The 20,499-nt window shown below is 39.5% G+C and overlaps 1 protein-coding gene across 1 annotated transcript in view; it reads right to left on the bottom strand.

Annotated features, from left to right (window-relative positions):
• Positions 1 to 20,499, bottom strand: part of LOC138623748 (CMP-N-acetylneuraminate-beta-galactosamide-alpha-2,3-sialyltransferase 1-like) — a 72,026-nt gene that overhangs the window by 20,251 nt on the left and 31,276 nt on the right. The window contains exons 2-3 of the mRNA XM_069703422.1: positions 8,799 to 9,466; positions 4,066 to 4,259 (exon numbers count right to left, since the gene is read on the bottom strand). Coding sequence (XP_069559523.1) covers positions 4,066 to 4,259; positions 8,799 to 9,089 — 485 coding nt within the window. The 5' untranslated portion in view covers positions 9,090 to 9,466. The remainder of the gene's footprint in view (positions 1 to 4,065; positions 4,260 to 8,798; positions 9,467 to 20,499) is intronic.

Here is a 20,499-nt window from a genome sequence, read left to right as displayed (position 1 = left end):
AACTTTACTGTGAATAATTATCATACAGAGATCCATAAGGTTTGTATTATTGTGTGATATTATTCGAGTCAGGAAACAAAATAAAATGATATAGTCCATAGACTGATTACGAAGTGTCCCATCGTTATTAGATTACCATACAGTACGGGACTTTCGCCAATAATTTATTGTACATTGTAGACAGGGCGAAATTATCAGACAAATATGATTACTATCGTACGCCTGGCAGTGCTGGTGCAGTGAATCTGTGTGCCAGCAAGCCAGTTAAATGCTGGCTGAGTTAGGTAGCCAACTTAGCTTTTGTTAAATTGCAGGGCACGATGGAGTTTCAGCTAAGAATCCAAATATACCTGCAAATTTAAGTAAAGTTGGACTGAACAGTTTCTAATTGTAATCGTCAGTCACCAGGATAGTAGCCATGCCTTTAGCAAAGTACCAGCAGGTGGAGTCTCGTGTACCACCGCTGGTATGCGTACCACAGTTTTGGAATCACTGTCCTGATGGAGCAAAAAATAATAATTTTAATGACTCGCATGATTTAATAGCATTTCAGAAAACATCCATTTCATCAATCAGAAGCCACAGATGTTACTGTTGTCTGTCAAAGGCAGATGTAAAAGCTCCTTTTATGAGTCACTCGAATCTTTTTTTCCACTGCAATCTGCTGAGAAAACAAGAGGCTTTAGCTGATAGGCCAACGTCATTCAATATTCATAATAATCCATAGAGGACGCTTTAGAAGATCTGGGTTCATGCAATGCATTGTGGATATTTGAAACGCATAGTTTTTTGAGTCTCCTCACACTCACTGTGGTCCCATTGTCGTCATTGTTTCAAAACATTTAGCAGAAAAAAAAAAATTTTCTGCTGTTGCTCACAGTAAGACTACTATTTAATATCTACAACTATTTAATCTATAGGGCAGTCATTTCAGTACAGAAACAATTTTAGGATACTGGGAGGGTTTTTATTTTGTAGCAGATGGTGAGAGTATTCGTGACTGTTAATATTGTGACCTTGAGGTCATTTTTTATGCAGACTGTTATGTTTTAGCTTTCCCTGTCCTTCCTTGAGTGTCTGTGTGTGTGCGTGGGTGTACTTTGCTCAGGAGGAGCTTTCCAGGTTGGCCGCTTTCAATCTAATTGGTTAGCAGCAATTGGAGGAGCTCAGTGGAGTGATGCTGTCTGATTAGACCAGCATGCTGCTTCGAGCCTTTTCAACCCCAGCTGACAGCCTTTGGCCCCTCCCCTTCCATGGACTCTTCTGCTCCCAAACAGGAGCCGGCCTTAGCTTTGAATTATGAGAAAGTGTGAGAACTTGTGAATAGATTAACTTCTGACTGAGACCACCTTGTTGTAAATAGCGCCTGTTGTCCACACTTTAATATATATACACCTGTAAATATGGAGCACCACTCAACCACACCCTTTACAAAATAAAGAAACGCCCCACAGGACAATGTGGCCATCGTGGGCAGCCAGAGAGAGTTCAGCTCGTGTTGCATTGAATATGATAATGAAAGAAAAAAAACTGATCTTAGTTCTAAAAGCAGCAGAAGTAGCGGTTACCCAAGAAAATATTCTTCTCTTCTATAAACATGTTATGGAATTTAACAATGAAACCGGTTTAATTAAAATACTTTTTTTTTTGTTTGTTTTGTTTTGTTTTTTCCTTACGATTTTTTGCTTCACACTCCGGTCCAGCAGGTGGCGATAATGCACCTTTAAGTTAGTCTGCCAACTGCCAAAAAACTCCAATAGAAGAAGAAGAAGAAGAAGAAGAAGAAGAAGATCCTTTTTGTTTGTGCACCTTTTTGCCTGTTTTGAGTTTAGGAACATAAGTTATACGTGTCCTTTGTTTGCATTTTGTTTTATTTCAGTGGTAGATAAGTTTTAGAGCTAAACAGATTTCTGGGTTTGTTTTTTTTAGCACTGCTCTTTACTGAAGGAAAATAAACTGCTTAAGTTTGACTATCTTTTTGTGTGCTGCTGGCCCTTCTTGGGAATGGGAGAGTGAGGAGGCTTTTAGGCATGTTTTGTCTCCGCTTCCTCTAGAAAAGGGACAATAATATTCTCAGAACAATCCAAGGGAGAAGAACTCCTCTCTTTAGGAACATGCATATTCTGCCCCTGCTGCCTTCACCTTCATCTTCACGTCAGTTCCCAGCCGGAGTCTTAAGTTATCCTGCCAACGCAGCCAAGACTCAGATCTGTGACTTCTCCAGCTTGGAGATACTGCAGCACAAAAGTCTGAGCGAGCGCGTCTGTTTACCCACTGACGTCCAAATTAGCTTCATTTTATCATAAAGCTGGCAGTTTTGCAGCAGAGAACACACCCACAATCCCTCGGAGAAAATCTCCTTGTTGTGTTTTCCATCTTTCCCTGATTCATTCTCTGCCGAGCCGCAACTGGTGTTACAGATTACAAAGAGCGACAAACTCTCGCTCTTGTTTCACCACCGCCCCGAAGCACGAGATAAACATTTGAATATTCAAACTCGATTGTTTTCATCTGCTGCTTTGTTAAGATAAGTTTCTCAAATGTTTAACGAGTGCGGCGCGAGGATGTGGGAAGTGGAATCTCCATGTACACCTCTCGGCTGAGTGCAGTCCAGGACGCAGCAGAAAATAACAGTGATAGACAGAACTAATGAGTGCCTCAGCGGGTAGATAGAATAAAGGCACACACAATTACTGAGGGCCTAGAACTACCAACCTAAAGTTGGAGTGAATTGAAATAAAATAAAAACCCAATTTCAGCGGGTCCAGTCCAATAAGAGCTAAATATATGGACCTTCGAGCTCACTGAGACGCATAATGCAGAAACCCAGGTTTGATTCAAGCCATGTCCTCATTCCCTGAAGCCTCTCTATGTACAACTTATTGAATAAAGTAAAAAAGAATACTCCCCAAGGTTTGTATTTAAAAATGTCATGACATGATCAGTGCAGTGTGATAAAATGCAAATTTTAGAGACCCCTTCTGATGAAAATTATATTTTTAACCTTGTTTAAATGTGCATTTGGGATTTTGAAATACGCCAGCAGAAATATCATGAGCAAAATAAACGGTGAACGCTTGCAGGGTGGATATTTACGAATGCCCGAACTGCAGCTGAGCAGCAGAGAAGTGGGTGGAGACAATTATCTAAATATAAACGTGTACTGAATAAATACAGAGGTGTTATATCAAAGCCACTTTAAAGCATGGGAGAGGAGAGGGTTGACTCTTCAAATGTGAATATCTGCAGCTCTTCTCATTCCTCTGTCATTGATGATCAAATATGAACCAGTACTTTGAAGACAAGCAGTCAGACCATTCAAATAAAGTTAACTGAACATGGGAGAAAGAACAAATGTGAAGGGTAAAATGATCACCTAAAACATTCAACACATTTGACTGACTCCCTGGTCCAGCTTTGACCTATCATACCAGGCTTCGGCTAACCTGGCTCCGTCTGTCTAATGCTCACAGCTTCAATCTGTTAAAGTCTGGAAACACTGTTTGCATGTAGGTTTGCTCAGCCATATTGGGGTGGACCAGTCAGCGACCAGAGGGGGTTCGAAATGCAAATGACACTGAACCAGTTCCGACAAGGGAAGTGGTGGTAGAGTTTTGGCGTACAACATATATGGTGATAAATCGTGATTGGTTAAAGGTTACTCTAAAAGTTTAAAATTAAGCCAAGTACAATGCAACCATCAGAACCAAGCCTCAATTCAGGCAGAACAAGCAGTCAATTTTTGTTTTGTAATACCATGCTAGCGATAGGCCATAGTGGCAAGTAAAATGATGGCAGGGTCACAACCAGGATTATAGCGATATTATCAAGTTCATGATTTTCTAGAAATTAGAAATCCTTCCATGTACTGCATTTGATATCTTACATCTATAATACCATCTCTAGATTTTTGGTAGCGATGTCACTGTGTTTCCAAAATCTTAGAATTAAGCGAGAACAATGTCTTCGTATCAAATATGAAAATAAGACTCAAGGTGAAATAAGATAGATCTAAGAAAAGTAAAAGTAGCAAACGAGGTACCACAAACTAAAGTGTCAGCTGACCTTATGATGAAGTGGCTGGAGTCGATGAGGCCGCCGTAATGCGACCCCTTCAGGTTCCCGGAGTTCCCCACCACGGCGCAGGTCCTGCAGCGCTCGGGGCTGGAGTCCACGTAGAGCACCTCATCGGGGATGACTTGGAACAGCTCCTCCACCACTTCACTGAAGTTGGCCGGCTGCCGCTCTGACTGCAACCACTGGTGACACAGCACAGACAGGCCTCAGAGAGAGCCGCAGCTCCAGGGCCACTTTAAGTGGGAGTGATTGAACAAGGGCAGCGTAGCTCGAGACACCGAGCACATTTGTGAAATAACCCCGGAGCCGAGGCCAGCTCCGTCTGCGGGGGCTCTTTTTGGTCTGCTCTTCTTCTGGTGGCTTTGAACTCGGAGAGACAGCAAATAAATGCAGGCATGAGTACACTGTACACTCTTACATGTTGTGCTGCAAACACAGCATAGTTACACAATGTTCAGCAACAATTTCACGAGGTTGCATCCAGAGTTTTAGTTACTCAAATATTAAATATGACATGTCCATATGTCTATGATATTATAATAAAGACTTTTACACAATATCAAAATAAATGGACCGTAACATATCACTTACAGAGTATGTATTTGTAAAATATTATAGTTATATTTAACCTCAACCTTTAAAAAAAACGTATTACTCAACCTGTACTAGACATCTAATGAGAACCTCTCCTTTATAGAAATTACATTTAGCCATGTAACATGTAAACTTTGACAGCTCATTGGAAGAGAGAGCCCAGGTACACCTGGAGGTCACGCCCTTGCCTTGTAGCACCGTGGGCCCAACCATCTGGCCTGGCTACCGCTGACATGTGACACTTGCCTCATCAAGCTCTCAGTGAGAAGCATTCCCTGAAATAAGTCGTGACAGGAGGCAACCTTGCAGTAATTTTTCTATTCTTGCCTCTAATTGGACACGGTGTGATGTGAATGCGGGAATACCGACGGCACTGGATGCCTTCCAGACAAAGGGAGGATAATTGTGTGACATAAATTTTGTGAATCGGCTTTTCTAATTTAGAGAGCTGTACTGTAATAATGGGATGTACGGAAAGTAAAGTATACATGGCTTGATAGAATTAAATTAAGGCTGGTGTGTAATTACCTATAAAGCTGACGTGAATTTTAATTGCCAAGAAAGTGGATTTAAACAAGAAATCATCCATAAAACATTTTAACAGCTATAAAATCTGGCAACACTGGGTCCATTTTTACACAGCACATTTCTAGGGTGGAATATCCAGGAGTCAAATAAAACAGAGAGAAAGAGATTTTGGGAGTTTAATTTTCAAGACTACAGCTTATGTTCAAGGATACTCTTTGGCGGAATAATATTTGGGTGTGCATAATTGTTGGGTGTTGAGAAAAATTATTCATCACTGGTGTTTACTGTGCAGCGTTTTTGTGCGTATTAGCATTTCCCAGCATGCCATCTTTATTTCTTCATAACTTTTGAGAGTAAAGCGACCAAAGATGGGCAAAAATGATATTTCGTTTTGGAACATTTCAATAAAGACATAATGACACATAAAATGGAGCTATGACTTAAAATCATAAGTGTAGAAGGTAGGAAAGTGATATATATTTATGTATGTATATATATATACACACACACACACACACACACACACACACACACACACATTTCAGGGTCACACTTAATTGTTGGTTTACTTGTAACTTTCAAAGTATTCATGCAGCACGAATTGTTGTGCACACTGCATATATTTGTGAAATATAAATTTGTGACAAATACATTGTCATTTTCCAGTAATTTCTATTTAAAACCTTTTTAAATTATAGCTCTAAAGTGTCAAATAATACATGCTTTTAAGTGTTGACTTAACACTTAGAAAGAGTTCACATCAAAACAACTCAAGGTAAAAGTTTAATTTGACTCTTTATGGGATTCATGTTTTAAATAACAAAGAGTTCAAGTTAACTCCTGAAAAATGTTAAAAGATCGACTCGTAGAAAAGAGTTACTGTGACTGCTTAAAGAGTGTATTCGATGGCTTCAAATAGAGAGTTCTTTATTTCAAAGACCTGAATTTGCTGCGTATGTTTGGTGTGTTTTACGATCGCTGTGGATAACTGGCCAAATGCAGCCGGCATTACATCCATTAAGATATGTCCAGTGGAGCTCAAATTGGGTTTATAGATGAGGAAATGTTACAATATACCAGTAAAAATCAGGCTGTGCTGTCACTCTGAATCCAAGGGTTTCTCTCCCCTGCAGTCATTTAACAGCGACACTCACCAATCACACAGGTGACAAAATCCAGCTGGGAAAAGGCCGAGATAAGAGTTTCTCCACTGACTGCTCTGTCAGGTTGTGGTGCTACAACACAAACTACAGTCAGGATAGTTTGGCACCAGATATTTGCCAGATGTAGACGTCACTAACATGCAAAGACTAGAAATTCATTCACATAGTTTGTTACCTCTGATTGAAAATAATTTATAGTGTTTTTATTATGACATCAATACGGTGGATGTTAATGAAGCTCTCCGGTAAATTGGTACACACGACTACTGAGAAACATTTAAAAAATGTCAGGGAGAAATCTCTGTTCAAACATAAAACAGCAGCAGCGCCACTTACTAATTAAGTTGTATCTCGTTTGTTCAATCTGTACATTCCTGGAGTCTTGTCCTCATCATGAAGCTACAAAACAGCAGAGACTCCATGAAGTTAAATTAGGCTGCAGTTAGGGTGGGGAATGTGGCCTGAAAAGAATATCACCATATAGCAGGGTATTTCTGCAGTAACTATATTCTTGATGACATAAAAAAACAACAGCAACAAAATAAGTGTTATAGTTTTATCTGTCAGGAGAAACAGATCAGGTTGCTGTCAAATATTCCAACTGAGTTTCACAGCAAAAAAAACAAACACCTGTCCGCGTGACTTCTGGCATCATCTAGATGTTTTGATTGTCTCTATTTTATAAGAGTCAACACTGCAGGTAATATGTGGCTATTGTCCAAAGGCTGTAAAGAAAGCAGGGAGGGCAACCACGCAGGTCAGCAGACTGTGGCGGTAGGCAGGCACCGCAGAAGTCCATTTACTGTGAAACTTTAGCTTACTTTTGAACTTTCTTCATTTACTTTACTCACCTGCAGGTTGCGTGTGTTTATTTTCTAAGCTGGATAGACATATAAAAAGTTTTGGTCACCTGTCAGCATTAGCAATGTGTCCCAAAATTGGCTTTCATAAACCAACTAATTACCCCACATTTGGCTTATTTGGATCTGATCACCCATTTAGACGTGACAAGAAGGTGGACATAAAAAGAGGCAGGTCATGTGACGATGGTTGTGCAAAGGAGGTGACAACGTTTTCCTAATCATGGGCTTTCTACCAAACCAACATTTTTTGTTGTTGTAACCCTAAACACGTGGGTTTTCCCGAACCAAAGTTATTTTCCTAACCTGACCTACGTGGGTTTTCACATGTTTTCGGTTTCCTAAATCACGTAACGCTGATATCTCACGAAGCAAAGACACCACATTGATACGCTTCCCTCTAGTGGATGGGCAGGTGTATTACATGCTTTGTTATCATACTGGGTTGAATATTCTATAAAAATAAACGTATTAACAGTGGTCAAAGAGGTATTAAAATCCTTTTTTCTAAAGTATGAGTAGCAATACTACTGTGTAAAAATACTTCATTACACGTTACAAGTGTCTTGTATTCAAAATCCTACTGAAGTAAAAGTACAAAAGTATCAGCATCAAAATGTACTTAAGTACCTAAAGTAAAATTACTCATTGTGCAAAATGGCCCATTTCATAATCAGATGTATTATATTATTGGAATAAAATGATTGATTCATTAGTGTGTACATCACTTCAATTCCAATTACTTTATATACTGCTGGGTAACTTAAACTATAATAATACAAAAATAATTCATTCATTATTTAATATTTTACATTAATAATCTAAATCTGCAAAATAACCTCTAACTAAAGCTCTAAAATAAATATAGTGGATTACAAAGTACAAGTACATGTTTCGTAAATGAGCTTCAAATGTTACTGGCTGCCATTTTTGTGACCTTTGAACAGCACCAGCTTAAACGTTTGGAGTTTTTGTGCTAAACTAAGCGAACGGCCTGCTGGACCTAGCTTAATGCTAACCATACAGACATAAGAGTGGTCTTAATCTCCTCAGGAACTATCAGCAAGAGAGCCAGAAAGTACATTTCTTTTATTCCTTGAATAACTTCTTGTTTACTAAACTAGTCACCATGATTGTTACACATCAGCAAACCTGCCAGTCGTACGGTATGACAGAGACATATTTCAGGAAAAGAAGGGTTATGGGCATCACTTATACATTCAGTTGCTGATGGAAAATATCTCTGCATCTACAGATTTAGGAGAGACAGTGGGAAAACACAACCATTTCCATATCCTCCATCTCACTTGTTAAATGTGAACAAACTGTGCGTGGGAGTTTGCTTCACAACTTGATCCTGGTAAAGATCCCTCAGATTTGAAACAATCAATGTGGCCAAAACAAACACGTCTTGGGAGCATTACAGCAGCGTGTGATCTCTGTTCTTTATTCAGGATCTTTTTCTTTTCGCCACCTCGGCTGCTCTCAGAAGCTCAATGTGCATGCTTGTTTTTTTCTCAGTCCTCTGTGTGATAGCAATGCAAATCCAATACACAACACATAATCGGAGCCTCACCTGCCACCACTTGAAGGTGTCATCGGAGAGGACGCTGTTCTCCCTGGTCATCAGAGGGTGGATGGACAGGTTGAAGCGCTCGGCGAACCACGGGTCGTCCTCCAGCTCGGCGACGCACTGTCGGCAGGCGCACGGCCCTTTGGAGAAGAAGTTGTCCGAGAGGCGAAAGGCGTACTTGAAGAAGTAAAGCGAGGGGTCGCGGAAGGTGTAGCTGAACAGGAACGTTGTAAATGTGATGACACAAAAGAGGAGAGCAAAGGTCCGTACTTTCCTCCGCTTCGGCAGAGACATAATGTCACAGTCGAAATCAGTTGGTAGGAAACTTTGGGGGTGCAAAGGACAACAATACCATCATTATAAATCCAGAGTCCTGAAGGAGTGAGGAAAACGCAGCCTCAATGACCACAAGGTGCAAGTGTATCGCTGCTATTGAATAAGCCAACCTTATTTTTCAGACAATTCGGGATTTGGTTAACAAATGTCCTTAAAGAAACCCATCAGCGTGGTGTTTTTGCAGATTCATTCAAATCAGAGGACGCTAAATCCGCTGTGTTCTTCTGTCAGCTCGGTGTCTCCTGGTTAATCAGATTTTGTCCGTTTTACTGACAGACCCATGTTGACTCTGAGAGGTCAGTGACCGACGTATCATCCATTCCTTAATGATCCACCTAGAAGGCAAATAAAAGGACATTTTTGTGACACACATGCGGGTAAGAAATGTGGAAAACTGAATGTGAAGCTCTAATACTGTTTAACTCTATGGGAATGTAAATTCTCAACATCTCTGTGTTCCTGTAATTTCACACAACTAATAGTTCCAAGACGAGTTCATAACACGACATGACAGAGAAAAGTGTTTCATGTCCAGCATTTTGTTCAACGCTGTTTTTTGTTTTTAAGACTGCCAAATTACCCAGGATGCATCACAATGTCCTAGCTTGTAAACACAGACCATCAAACACCAGAAATGTCTACACTGAAAATTATTACAATCCACCAGGAAAAAAACAGGAAACAATCGTAACCACCCTTTAACTGCACTGTTAAGAAATAAGTCAATAACTGGAAGCAGCTTTTGTTAACTAAGATGAAATTCAAAAAGTCCAAATTCGACAACCTTGAAAATTTCCAAAAGAAATGACTGATTCTGTGTCTTACACACAAATTCACACTCAGGGGGTGCACATTAAGGATATCATTCATGGTCTTGCCCAATATTCTAGTTGAAATGCATCCAATTAAAATGTCCAATTACATTTTTTTGATGAATTATATAAGTTAAACCAGTGATTCTATACCAGGAGGTATTATTGCAGAATGTGGAAGGACTGTGGATCTGCTTGGTCAATTTATTAAAAAAACACTACAATTACAATTGAAAATATACTGTATGCATCTATGTATTAAATCTGCTTTAACAAGTGGCAACCCACCATGACTTCACTCAGTTGTTTGTGAACTGCTGTTTTGAAGTCTCTAGTTCTGCATTCTGGCTGTCACCATCTTTTTTTTTATAACCAGAAGTGACCATATTTGAACGATTTACTCAGAGGTTCTCCTCCACACCAGCCCTCTCTGGCATCTCAGTCAATGAGCTTGTAGATAACTTCAATTCTAAAGTTAAAAATGTTATTGATGCTATTGCATCCACTAAAGTGAAGGTTGTTGCTGGTAAGCAAAGATCTCCTTGGAAAAATGCCACGCTGGTCAGAATAGAGAAAAGAGAGTGTCGAAAAGCTGAGCGCAGGTGGCGAAAAACAAATCTCCAGGTTCACTATGAGATCTATAAAGAAAGACTTCGCAATTATAATTTGGAACTGAGAAATGTAAGGCAGTCCTTCGTCTCTGACAGCATAGCCAAAAACAATAACAATACATGTGCCTTATTTGCTCCCGTCGACAGGCTAACGAACCCTCCGGTGTCAGTAGCTGCTGAGCTCCAGTCCACTTGGGCATGCAATCAATTTGCCTCATTTTTTACTGACAAAATACAGAAAATTAGACAAGCAGTAAGTGCCTCCACACCAACCACAGGATATGTGTTGTCCCCGTCTCTAAATAATATCCATTCAAATATCATGACACAATTTCATTCAATCAACCATGGAAGTCTGGAAGACATCATACAACATCTGAAGTCCTCCTCCTGCAGCTTGGATATTATACCAACACACTTTTTCAAATATATTTCTTACTGCATGACCACTGATCTTTTACAAATTGTAAACTCATCCCTTCTCTCAGGTGTCTTTCCTCAGGCCCTAAAAACTGCAGTTATCAAACCACTCCTAAAAAAGGCTCATTTAGATTCTGCAACAATGAAAAATTACACGCCAATATCAAACCTCCCATTTTTAAGTAAAATAATTGAAAAGGCGGTTTTTCAACAGCTGAACAACTTCTTGGCCGTAAATAAGTGTTTTGATGTCTTCCAGTCAGGCTTTCGACAGCACCACAGTACTGAAACTGCTCTTGTGAAGGTTTTCAGCGACATCCACTTAAACACAGACGGTGGCAGAATTTCAGTCTTAGTATTATTGGATCTCAGTGCTGCATTCGACACGGTCGACCACGACATACTACTAGACAGACTAATAATGCATAAACTGTTTAAAGCCATATCTAATCACTCAGTTAGAAGACACAGCGAAAAGAACTGGAAAAAAGCTAAAGCTAATGGATACACTACATGGATGAGAACCGTTGAGCTTCAAACTGTGGCAGTGTGCATGCCAACATGCAAACACACTTTTAGATAATTGATAGTGCTAAATATGATGGGTAAACAGTTGAAACACCAATTATTTAGCTACAGCAGCTAAAAGAGAGGAATACATGGTTGAAAGACATAGTTAAATGTCTGATCGAGGCTTGAAGTAGCTATAAGTAGTAATAATAATAATATATGGGTAAATGGGTTTAAGGTAAAGTAAAGTAGTAGTACAAATGCAACACATTTTAACTAACAGTTTGAAATCTGTTCAAACAAACACATCTGGAACACAACAGGTGTTTTCGGTGAAGGTGGAGCTGAACTCATCTCTCACTGCTGTGAAGGTTTGTCAGATAAAAGGAGTCGGGAAACGCAACTATAAACGATGTCTGAGCTTTCAGGGAACCTATAGAGTCAGTCAGAAACACGTAGGTGACAAGATTCCCAGAATAAAATAAGGTTAGAGAGTGTTTTTTTTTTTCAGACCATGGCTTTTCACAACTGACAAAGCTGGCAGATCTCCTGGGGTTTCATTTGCAACATGAAAAGGCCACCTCTGCCTTTGTACAGGGTTTCAGTCTCATGTGCAGCTGTGTTTGGGATTCTACAAATGCTTCTATATTTAGGTAACAGCAGATCCATACTAGAGATAAAATGTTATCATCACCGCACAGGGCGAGAAATACATCTGAAAAATGTAACCCTAGAAAACACGCCACCTGCCCTTTGCTCTTTGCAATTTGTGAGTGAGCCCTCCATATAGAAGATTTGTGGGGAACTCCATTACGACGAAAGAAAGGCTGCAGGTCTTTTCCTGATTAGAAATTGATCAGGTCATTCAAATTCCCCCCTGGAGGGAAGCAAAGAGGATTGGGTTTAAGACTGGCAAGACTACAGCTTGCAGCGACACAGCTTGCCTGTTGATTTCGTTTCTTGCTATCGGAGCAGAAAAACAAACTATGCAGCCATTTATCAGCAGCACTGACATAGGCTGGTGCACAAGAAGGCTTAGAAGTGATCCCGTCTGCTGTTCAGGATTCTGTAACTCACAGCGGACTGCAGATTTGCATACAGCCCAAGGTTGGTTATTGTCTAAGGCGGTGCATTTGACAAGGATACCTGGGGACACTTATATAATAGACACATCAATGAAAAGGCCTACGCCTGTAAAACAGGCTGTTGACTCCACTCAGTTTGAAGACCTTTGCCGTTAAGGGTCCGGGTAGATCGGAGAGCGAGCCGAATATATTGGCAAACAGGTGGCGGCTCACCTGCTTTTGACAACACACCGACCATCATCCCCGTTCCCCTGACCTTGTCCGACTGAAGGCTGGCAACCTTGCGCTGATCAAAGATTGCCAAGCTGAGACAGCAAAGCGTCTGTTCACACTTCAGAGACTCGGAGGCGAAGGGAAGGGGGGGGTTAGGAAGACGACGACGGGGGGAGTGCAAGCAGAAAAGGAAGGGGGGCGGGGGGGAGTGAGCGAGCTGTGATTTCCACCCTAATCTTCAGTTTTGAGAAGTCATCAAGTTTGCAGGCTGTAGTTACAGTAAAGTGTTTTCAGTTTGTGTTCCCTGGAAATTGTTTTTCTCCTCAGCTTACCTCTGCTACTTGTGAGCAATTTAAGACATCAAAATTCTGCAGTTTTGTAGACTCCAATGTATTATATGCTCGGAGAAAGGTGTCTCAGCTGAGCTGAGAGAATGTGCTCTCCCTCAGCTGAACCGAGTCGCTCGGTGGGCGTCAACTCTCAGAAGTAAATGTGACGGCAATTTAACGTGTCAGCGTCGCGTCTGGATGAGCATGAGAGTTATTTTTACATAAAATTCGCAAAGGTAATCTCAGTAGGTCAGACCCAGTAGTAATACGGCAACACTTCCAATGCAGCACAAATTTGATCCGAAGGTTGTCATATCACAGCAGCACAAGGTATAAAACATGCAGACATAAAAATTAAATGAGCTTGTTGTTTGACCCATTAAAAGTACTTCATGAAGTTTGCACAAAAGACATTTCAAGACATTGTTGAATCAGTCTATAAAAATGTTTTTTTTTTTTCAGGGTTACAAAGGTTTTCTCGTCTTGCAGTTTTTTTTATTTAAATTTTTTTTATTTTTTTTATAGTAATCAACATTTTCTCTCTTTATAAAATGAAAAAGATTAAAATTATGAGAATAAGTGTTTGGGGTGGAAAATGGCCACTGATTAAAATGTCTGTTCACACAGGGGCACGATGAATAAATGACGTGACCTGGCTGTGAATAGTTCACATCAAAACTATTCATACAGGCAGTGATGAGAATTTGCGACAGTTGTTCCAAAAGAGTTGGAACAGATTTGCATCGGCTAATTTTTCATAAGAATGGTGGTTTCAACATCATCTAGGGATGAAGATCTCGTCCTTCTCCTCCTCATGAGAAAAAAATAAGAAGAGATTTTTGTACGTTAGCCAAACCTGCTGTGATACTGTTGCCTGCTTACTGCCAGCTCTCCTACATCCAAAAATAAACTACATAAACCTCTTACTGTGCTGATAGACTCGTCCTTGGGATTGTTGTCTTTGTTATTTTTGTGCCCTTTGTCAACTAACACCGGCTTTGGGGCTAGAGATACAAACAATCACAGTTGTGATGTGAGGTTCAGTACACTGCCATATGAAGGGATGGATTGATGTGATATATTGTTTATTAAAGTGGACATAGCTTCAAATTGAGTCAGATTCACCACAAGCTCTTCCCGAGCTCGTCCAAATATGGTCACTTCTGGCTCCAAAATACCAAGATGGTGACGGCTGAAATACAGAACTCAAGGCTTCTGAATGGAAGTTCACAAACCAGTGAGTGACATTATGGTTGCCTGCCGTTGCTTGACTGATGCTTTTATTCACGGTGGGAGAGCACAGAAGAATCAATATCCTTCTAAAAAACAAAAAAAGTTGCATTTTCGCCACTTAATATTTATGTTTCGTGCTAAAGTACTTGCGACAAAAACGACGGTTGGAAAAAAATACATCAAAATACAAATTAATCGCACAAAAAGAAAAAAAGAAAACATCCATGCGGTGCGTAAAGGTCTTAAGGCTTAAACAGCATATTATGTTTTGAAATCACTAATGCAGCTTGTCAAAGAAAAGACAACACGCCTCCTCATTGATATCATTACCTTACAACACTTTGTTTCTGTAAGGGTCCTGTGTTACATTAAACAGTGTTTAGGCCTGTGGTGTTGGCGGCATGTATTCTGATAACCCTCCAGGAAACCCAGTTTGAGTCGTGAATTTTAGGCTCGTCTCTACACAGCGGTTAACGATAATAATAATAATAATAATAATAATAATAATAATAATAATAATAATAATAATAATAATAACTGTCAGGAAGTTATCATGCTGTTAGTTATTTTACTGTATCTTTAGTCAGATTTGATTCTGTTTTTGTAAACACAATGTTCATGTTAGAAACACATCACATTGCCAGATGACAGCTGAGGCACGTTGAGCCTTTCTGCTGACTGGCGCTGCATCCTGCGTCAGGCAGTGTTAGTGTCCCCGCTGTTTAACCAGAGTGGCCTCTTTTGCAAATGAATGATGGGGCTGCTGTTCTTTTTTATTTTCCATGCGGGGCTAAAGCCGGTCTAAACCTAAAAAGGGAAATTTACATAATACAAATCTCTGTCTGAATGACAAAAAGCCATTACTCTCACAGACAGATAAAGCCGGCAAAGTTACATATTCCATGTCTGAAAAGGGGCTTTATAGAAACACCGAAAGTAAAAATAAAGTAGCCTAACAGCAAAAATTCCTTCATATAAACAATATCAAGTCAAATCTAGAAGTAAGAAAACCTCAAAGTGTGCAATCATCAACATCCAATATCTGAAATGGCACCAGACGGGGATGAAGAAGAAGAGATGTTAAAGGCAATCGAGAAGAAACCCAGAGGGATTTTCTGTGAAATTTCTGCTCCATAACTAATAATATCACTCAGAGAATAAAAAATTAAAAAGCTCCAGATTTTTACATTTGATGGTATCACATCTATGGGTCTTCATGCTTCTAGTCTCTGCCTTTGGTAGAGAGTATTTCATTTTCACAGATATTGACTTTCAGCTCAGTGCTTTGTTTTAATAAAAAGAGAGGCCTGGTTATGTTTCCTGCTCGAGCACATAAAGGGGATGCGAGGGGGCGCTGAGGGATTGAAAGGTGCGAGCAAAATCATCTGACAAGATCTGAATAAATGGAGGAATATTTCAGAGGTCAGCTCACAGCCATTCACTGGATCCATTCATTAAATGAAGGTAGTTTCTTTGAAAAAAGATCCAATATGAACACATTTTGTGCTTTTTAAAGTCAGACACTATGTTGACTGTACAGCTGGACTTTTTGATTTTTATGCTTAACAAAGTCTCTAAACGACTCTCAGAGGGCTGGAAAAAAATTGTGTAACCCCTGGCTTCATGACACCTTTTCAAAATTCAGTGAATAAAAGGGGAGATGCAAAGTGGTCACATTTAAACTGCGTCTGTTTATTGAGCTCCTGACATTTTGAAGGTGAGAATATTCTTAGCCCAGCAGCTATGTGTTATTTTAAAACATTTTAAAAACTGGACTGGACTTTGTGCTTTTCTCGCTCGTGATGTTTACATGTCCTGACTGGCGTATGTGACATATTAACACAGGTCATTAAAAAAAGTACTTTGTCATCAGAAGTAAATCTGATGTGACCATTTGCCCTTCTATCAACATTAAAGGGTCATTTGTAAGTTTTGGCAAATCTCATTAACAGACCAGAACCAACAAGCAGCTAATTCTACTAGAAGTTCCAAAGCCTGACATATTTTATTCCTGTGCCATAGAGCTCTTTTTTTTTTTAAATTTCAAAACATGGATGACAAGTCGTTGTTGTTTTTTATTACGATGAACATGGGTTTGTAGTTTTGTCGATTTTGTTCGATTTCTCACCAACACCGTGCTGCTGCTGAAAATACCCACTAGAGCACCAAATGTCTATTAATAAAAGGGCAAATGGCATGTGATGTCACACATTCGTTTATGAACTGCAGCTTTAAAGCCACACTATCTTGGGTTTTTGCACCCAGAAGTGACCATATTTTTATGAGCACTATGCCCCGCCCACCTACACTGGAAACCTGATAGCACCCCAGGCACGTCACTTACACCAGACACGTCCCTAAATACACATTTCTCTGAGTCCAAGTATCTTAACTAATTGTGAAATTATTTTCAAAAGGACCACCACTTAATGACACCATAATGACTCGTGGAAAAAAAAAATCTATTGACTTTATATTTTGTGAGAGAAGTTGACACTTTTTGAATGGGAGTCTATTGGAGCCAGAGGTTTTTTGGAGCCAGCCCCAAGTGGTTTTCTGTAGTATTACACTTTTAGTAACTTCAGCACTGAAAATGTTTTAATCCGCAGCTGGAAATAGTTCTCGACAAATATACTTTAGATTCCTTCTGGAGTGACATTTTCTAAAGACTGCAATGGCCAGCTATTTCTGTGAAAACAGAAAAAGAAATAAAAAAAAGAAAAGAAAAAACAGTTTTAGGAATCATACTTTAATTACTTGTATGAACAGTAAGGTGCTTAGCTTAGCTTAGTTTAGCACAACTCTCTCCAATTGTAGAAAAACCCACGTGCACATTTAAAGGTCACTTTTTAACACTCACTATTTCTTGCTTGTTTATTTCATACAAAATCCAAGGATAAAGACCATTTTCAGTTTTTGTACAGAATATTGATGGTACATTTTAACCTAGACCTAGAGTCTGCAGGTATATATAATGCTTATAGAAACAGAGACCCAGGTAGCAGTGTGCCTCCACTGAGTCAGTCTAACGAGACTCTTCACCGCATGAGTCAAAGCCCTTTTTTCTTTGATTTTGTTGAAAACTCCTGCTTGAGGACATTTTCAAATTTATATGACTCCGCCCGCCTCATCAATTGACCGCATGTATGCGTGTTCGACATGCTAACTTATGGTATCTCTGCTATATGGATTCGGAATAAATAATGCATATCATGACTGGCACGACGTGGCAGCATAAGTGGAGAGAAATGCTTTCTGTGACTTTGGTCCTCTGTAGAATTTGTTTTGTAAATGAATGCGATGATTACTTCACTGCGCCAAAGCAGCACATATTCCTTCCATTCACATCACCGCCTACCTCTTTTATGCCCTTGTTGATGTTCGGTCTACTGTTATTAACTTAACTCTCATAAACCTTAACTCATTTGACCCGGCTCAGCAGCTGATCCTGCATCTAATTTTATGATTGCAAAATTACATTAGCCACTCACTTAGGCATTCCATCATTGTGTTTCCACTGATTACTGCAGGCCCTTTTTTGTCACGTCCTTCACACCCATCCATGTACCTGCAGCTGCCTGAAGCAATAAAGTTTCTCTGGTGCGTTAACTCCCCGTGAGGCTGCCTTATTCACTCCAGGCTGGTGTCAGTGAGTACGAGCTCAGAGCCCTGCAGTTTGAGATGAACCTTCACACTGTGTTTCCAATTCCCTCAGCTCAGGCTCACCATTTTAAACGCCTTAACATGCGTTTTCCTCCTTAAGTAGCTCTAGTTTTGGATAAACCACCTCAAGCCTCACTGTCTGACTGTATCATATATATTCTGCTTCACCTTGTTTCAGCTCCGGCGATATGATGTGTACACTCTGAAATATTCAAAACCAAGACTCAGTGTTTTTTCTGTGACTGTATGCTTCCATCAAGAGAAAAGATGTCTTGTACATTCTCCCAAAATACCCTCAAGTTCTTTGGATGCTTCAGCATCTCCACTAGAATCCAAAATACAATTCTGTCGGTTTCAAATATGAACAGCAGTTGTAGTGACTGACCTACTGGCTGGCCAATGAGATTTAAAGATGTTTTAAATATTTGCATTAATATCAAGGCTACAATATTAGCTGATACATAAATAATGATCTAAACCATGGTTTAAATGTTAAATTCATCTTCTATAAGTCTGCAAACACGTTGTAGAAAGACATTTACAAACATGACGTCTCAAAGAAATAAAGTTGTTAAAGCTGACCTATTTAAGATTTTTGTATCAAGGTAGAAAAAATGCCAATAGTCAAATGAGCAAAAGAAATATGGAATATAAGTATTTTCTTTGTTTTATTTTACAGCTGCCTCATCCTTCTACACAGATTCATAGGAGTTATGTCATAATTTATTTGTCAAGTTGGTTTCTAATACTATTATACTTCCATAGAAATGCCTACTTTTCCACCTCAGCCAAATGTAAAAGCGACTGAAAAATATTTTTGGTTGACCTGATAGTTGAGTGGTTCGGCTGCGTTCCACAGGGGGTGAATTACCGTCAGAAATGAGTCACCAGTTTGATTCCAGACAGAAATTTACTGCATGTCATCCCCTGGCTCTATTTCCTGTCTGTCTCTGCTGCTCCTACCTAAAAATGGCAGAAATAAATGCCACTCTCAAACAATAAAATCTTTAAAATATATATATATATATTTTAGTATTATTCTATTTAGTTCCAGGCATTATGTGCACATTGAAGATGTGCATAAAAAGAGTAAAACTTCAACATATTTTCATTTCAAGCTGATGACCAGATCTGAGATCTGAGATCTGAATCTGGACCTCTAAAAGGTGCCATATTTTAGACTTTATGTCTTTTGTTGGCAATCTTGGTCCCTTAGATTTTCTTTTTTTATTTGGAATACCAAAAACCATCTCAATAGATTAACATCTCTCTTAAGCATCTCTCTGGAGGTCGACTAAGAACAGGCTGTGTCTGTAAGTGACCCATTGGTTTGTGAACGGCTGTTATGAAGCCTCGAGTTCGTATATTGGTCAGTGCCCTCTTGCTAGATTGGAGCAGTTTGGAGCCAGAAGTGACCATATTTGGATGAGCTGGGGGGGAGGGGGGAGCGAGCGATGGATGTGACTTGATCTGATTGGAAATCCAACGATACTACGTCCCGCCCACCTATAGCCGTAACCTGACTGCACCACTGGCCTGTCAATCAAACAGACACGTCCCCAAAAACACAGCTTTTTGGAGCTTATTTTTTTCTTTTTATTAAAGATGGGATTATTTTCAGATGGACCGCCAGAAAACTAATAAGAAGGAGTGACTTTATCTAGCAACACCAACATAACGTGAACAAAATGTATTGACTTTCAATTGCATGAGAGAAATTGAATTGGAGTCTATGGAGTTGGAGGCTTTTTGTAGCCAACCTCTAGTGGCACCCGGTGGTATTGCAGCTTTAGGCACTTTCACATTTCCCTTATTTCTCCCCAGAAGCGACATCAACTTTTATATACAGTCTATGTTTCTTCCACATAAAAGGTTGGACGGTGGGCCGTGCTAATATGACATAAGTGTGAGTTTGTCACAAGCTTACAGAAGTCCAAATGGCACAGATGCTGAACACAGGCTGTGTGCATTTCTGCGTGTACTGAGCATTTAGACACTTTGGCAGTATTTATACAGCACCAAGACCTGATTTATAATCAACAAATGGAAATCTGAATTTATACAATACCTTTAAGATGCAAAACTGTAGCAGCCAGATATCAAAACATTTTCAGAAATCAACAGTTTGTCTTTATTTAAACTGAACAAATATGTAGTTTTTCTTCATAAATAACACCATGTATACTTCATATTATATTATATATGGGTCCACTGTTCTACTAATGTAATATCGTAATAAATGCGAACTAAATGGGTCAGTTTTGAGATGAAAAAAGCAGGTTTGCTTTTAAGTTTTGTCAATATGTGATTCTGTTGGTAGAATTACATAGAGTTTGTTGTTTACTATTAATGCACCACAAATAACCTCCTTAATTTAAAAAAATAATGGCAGTTTGAATTGAAAATTTGTCTGAAAAGCCACAATATTTTCTGGCTATCAATCAGCCCTGTTTGGTGCTCGACATTCACGACACAGGAAGAAAAATACACAT

This window comes from Brachyistius frenatus, unplaced genomic scaffold (assembly GCF_029030835.1).
Source record: "Brachyistius frenatus isolate BFR_SWC_R1_liver_20210118 unplaced genomic scaffold, ASM2903083v1 Contig_46, whole genome shotgun sequence".
In the NCBI taxonomy this organism is placed as follows: domain Eukaryota; kingdom Metazoa; phylum Chordata; class Actinopteri; family Embiotocidae; genus Brachyistius; species Brachyistius frenatus.
Note: the sequence above shows the minus strand (reverse complement) of the source record. Positions and strands in the feature narration are given on the sequence as shown.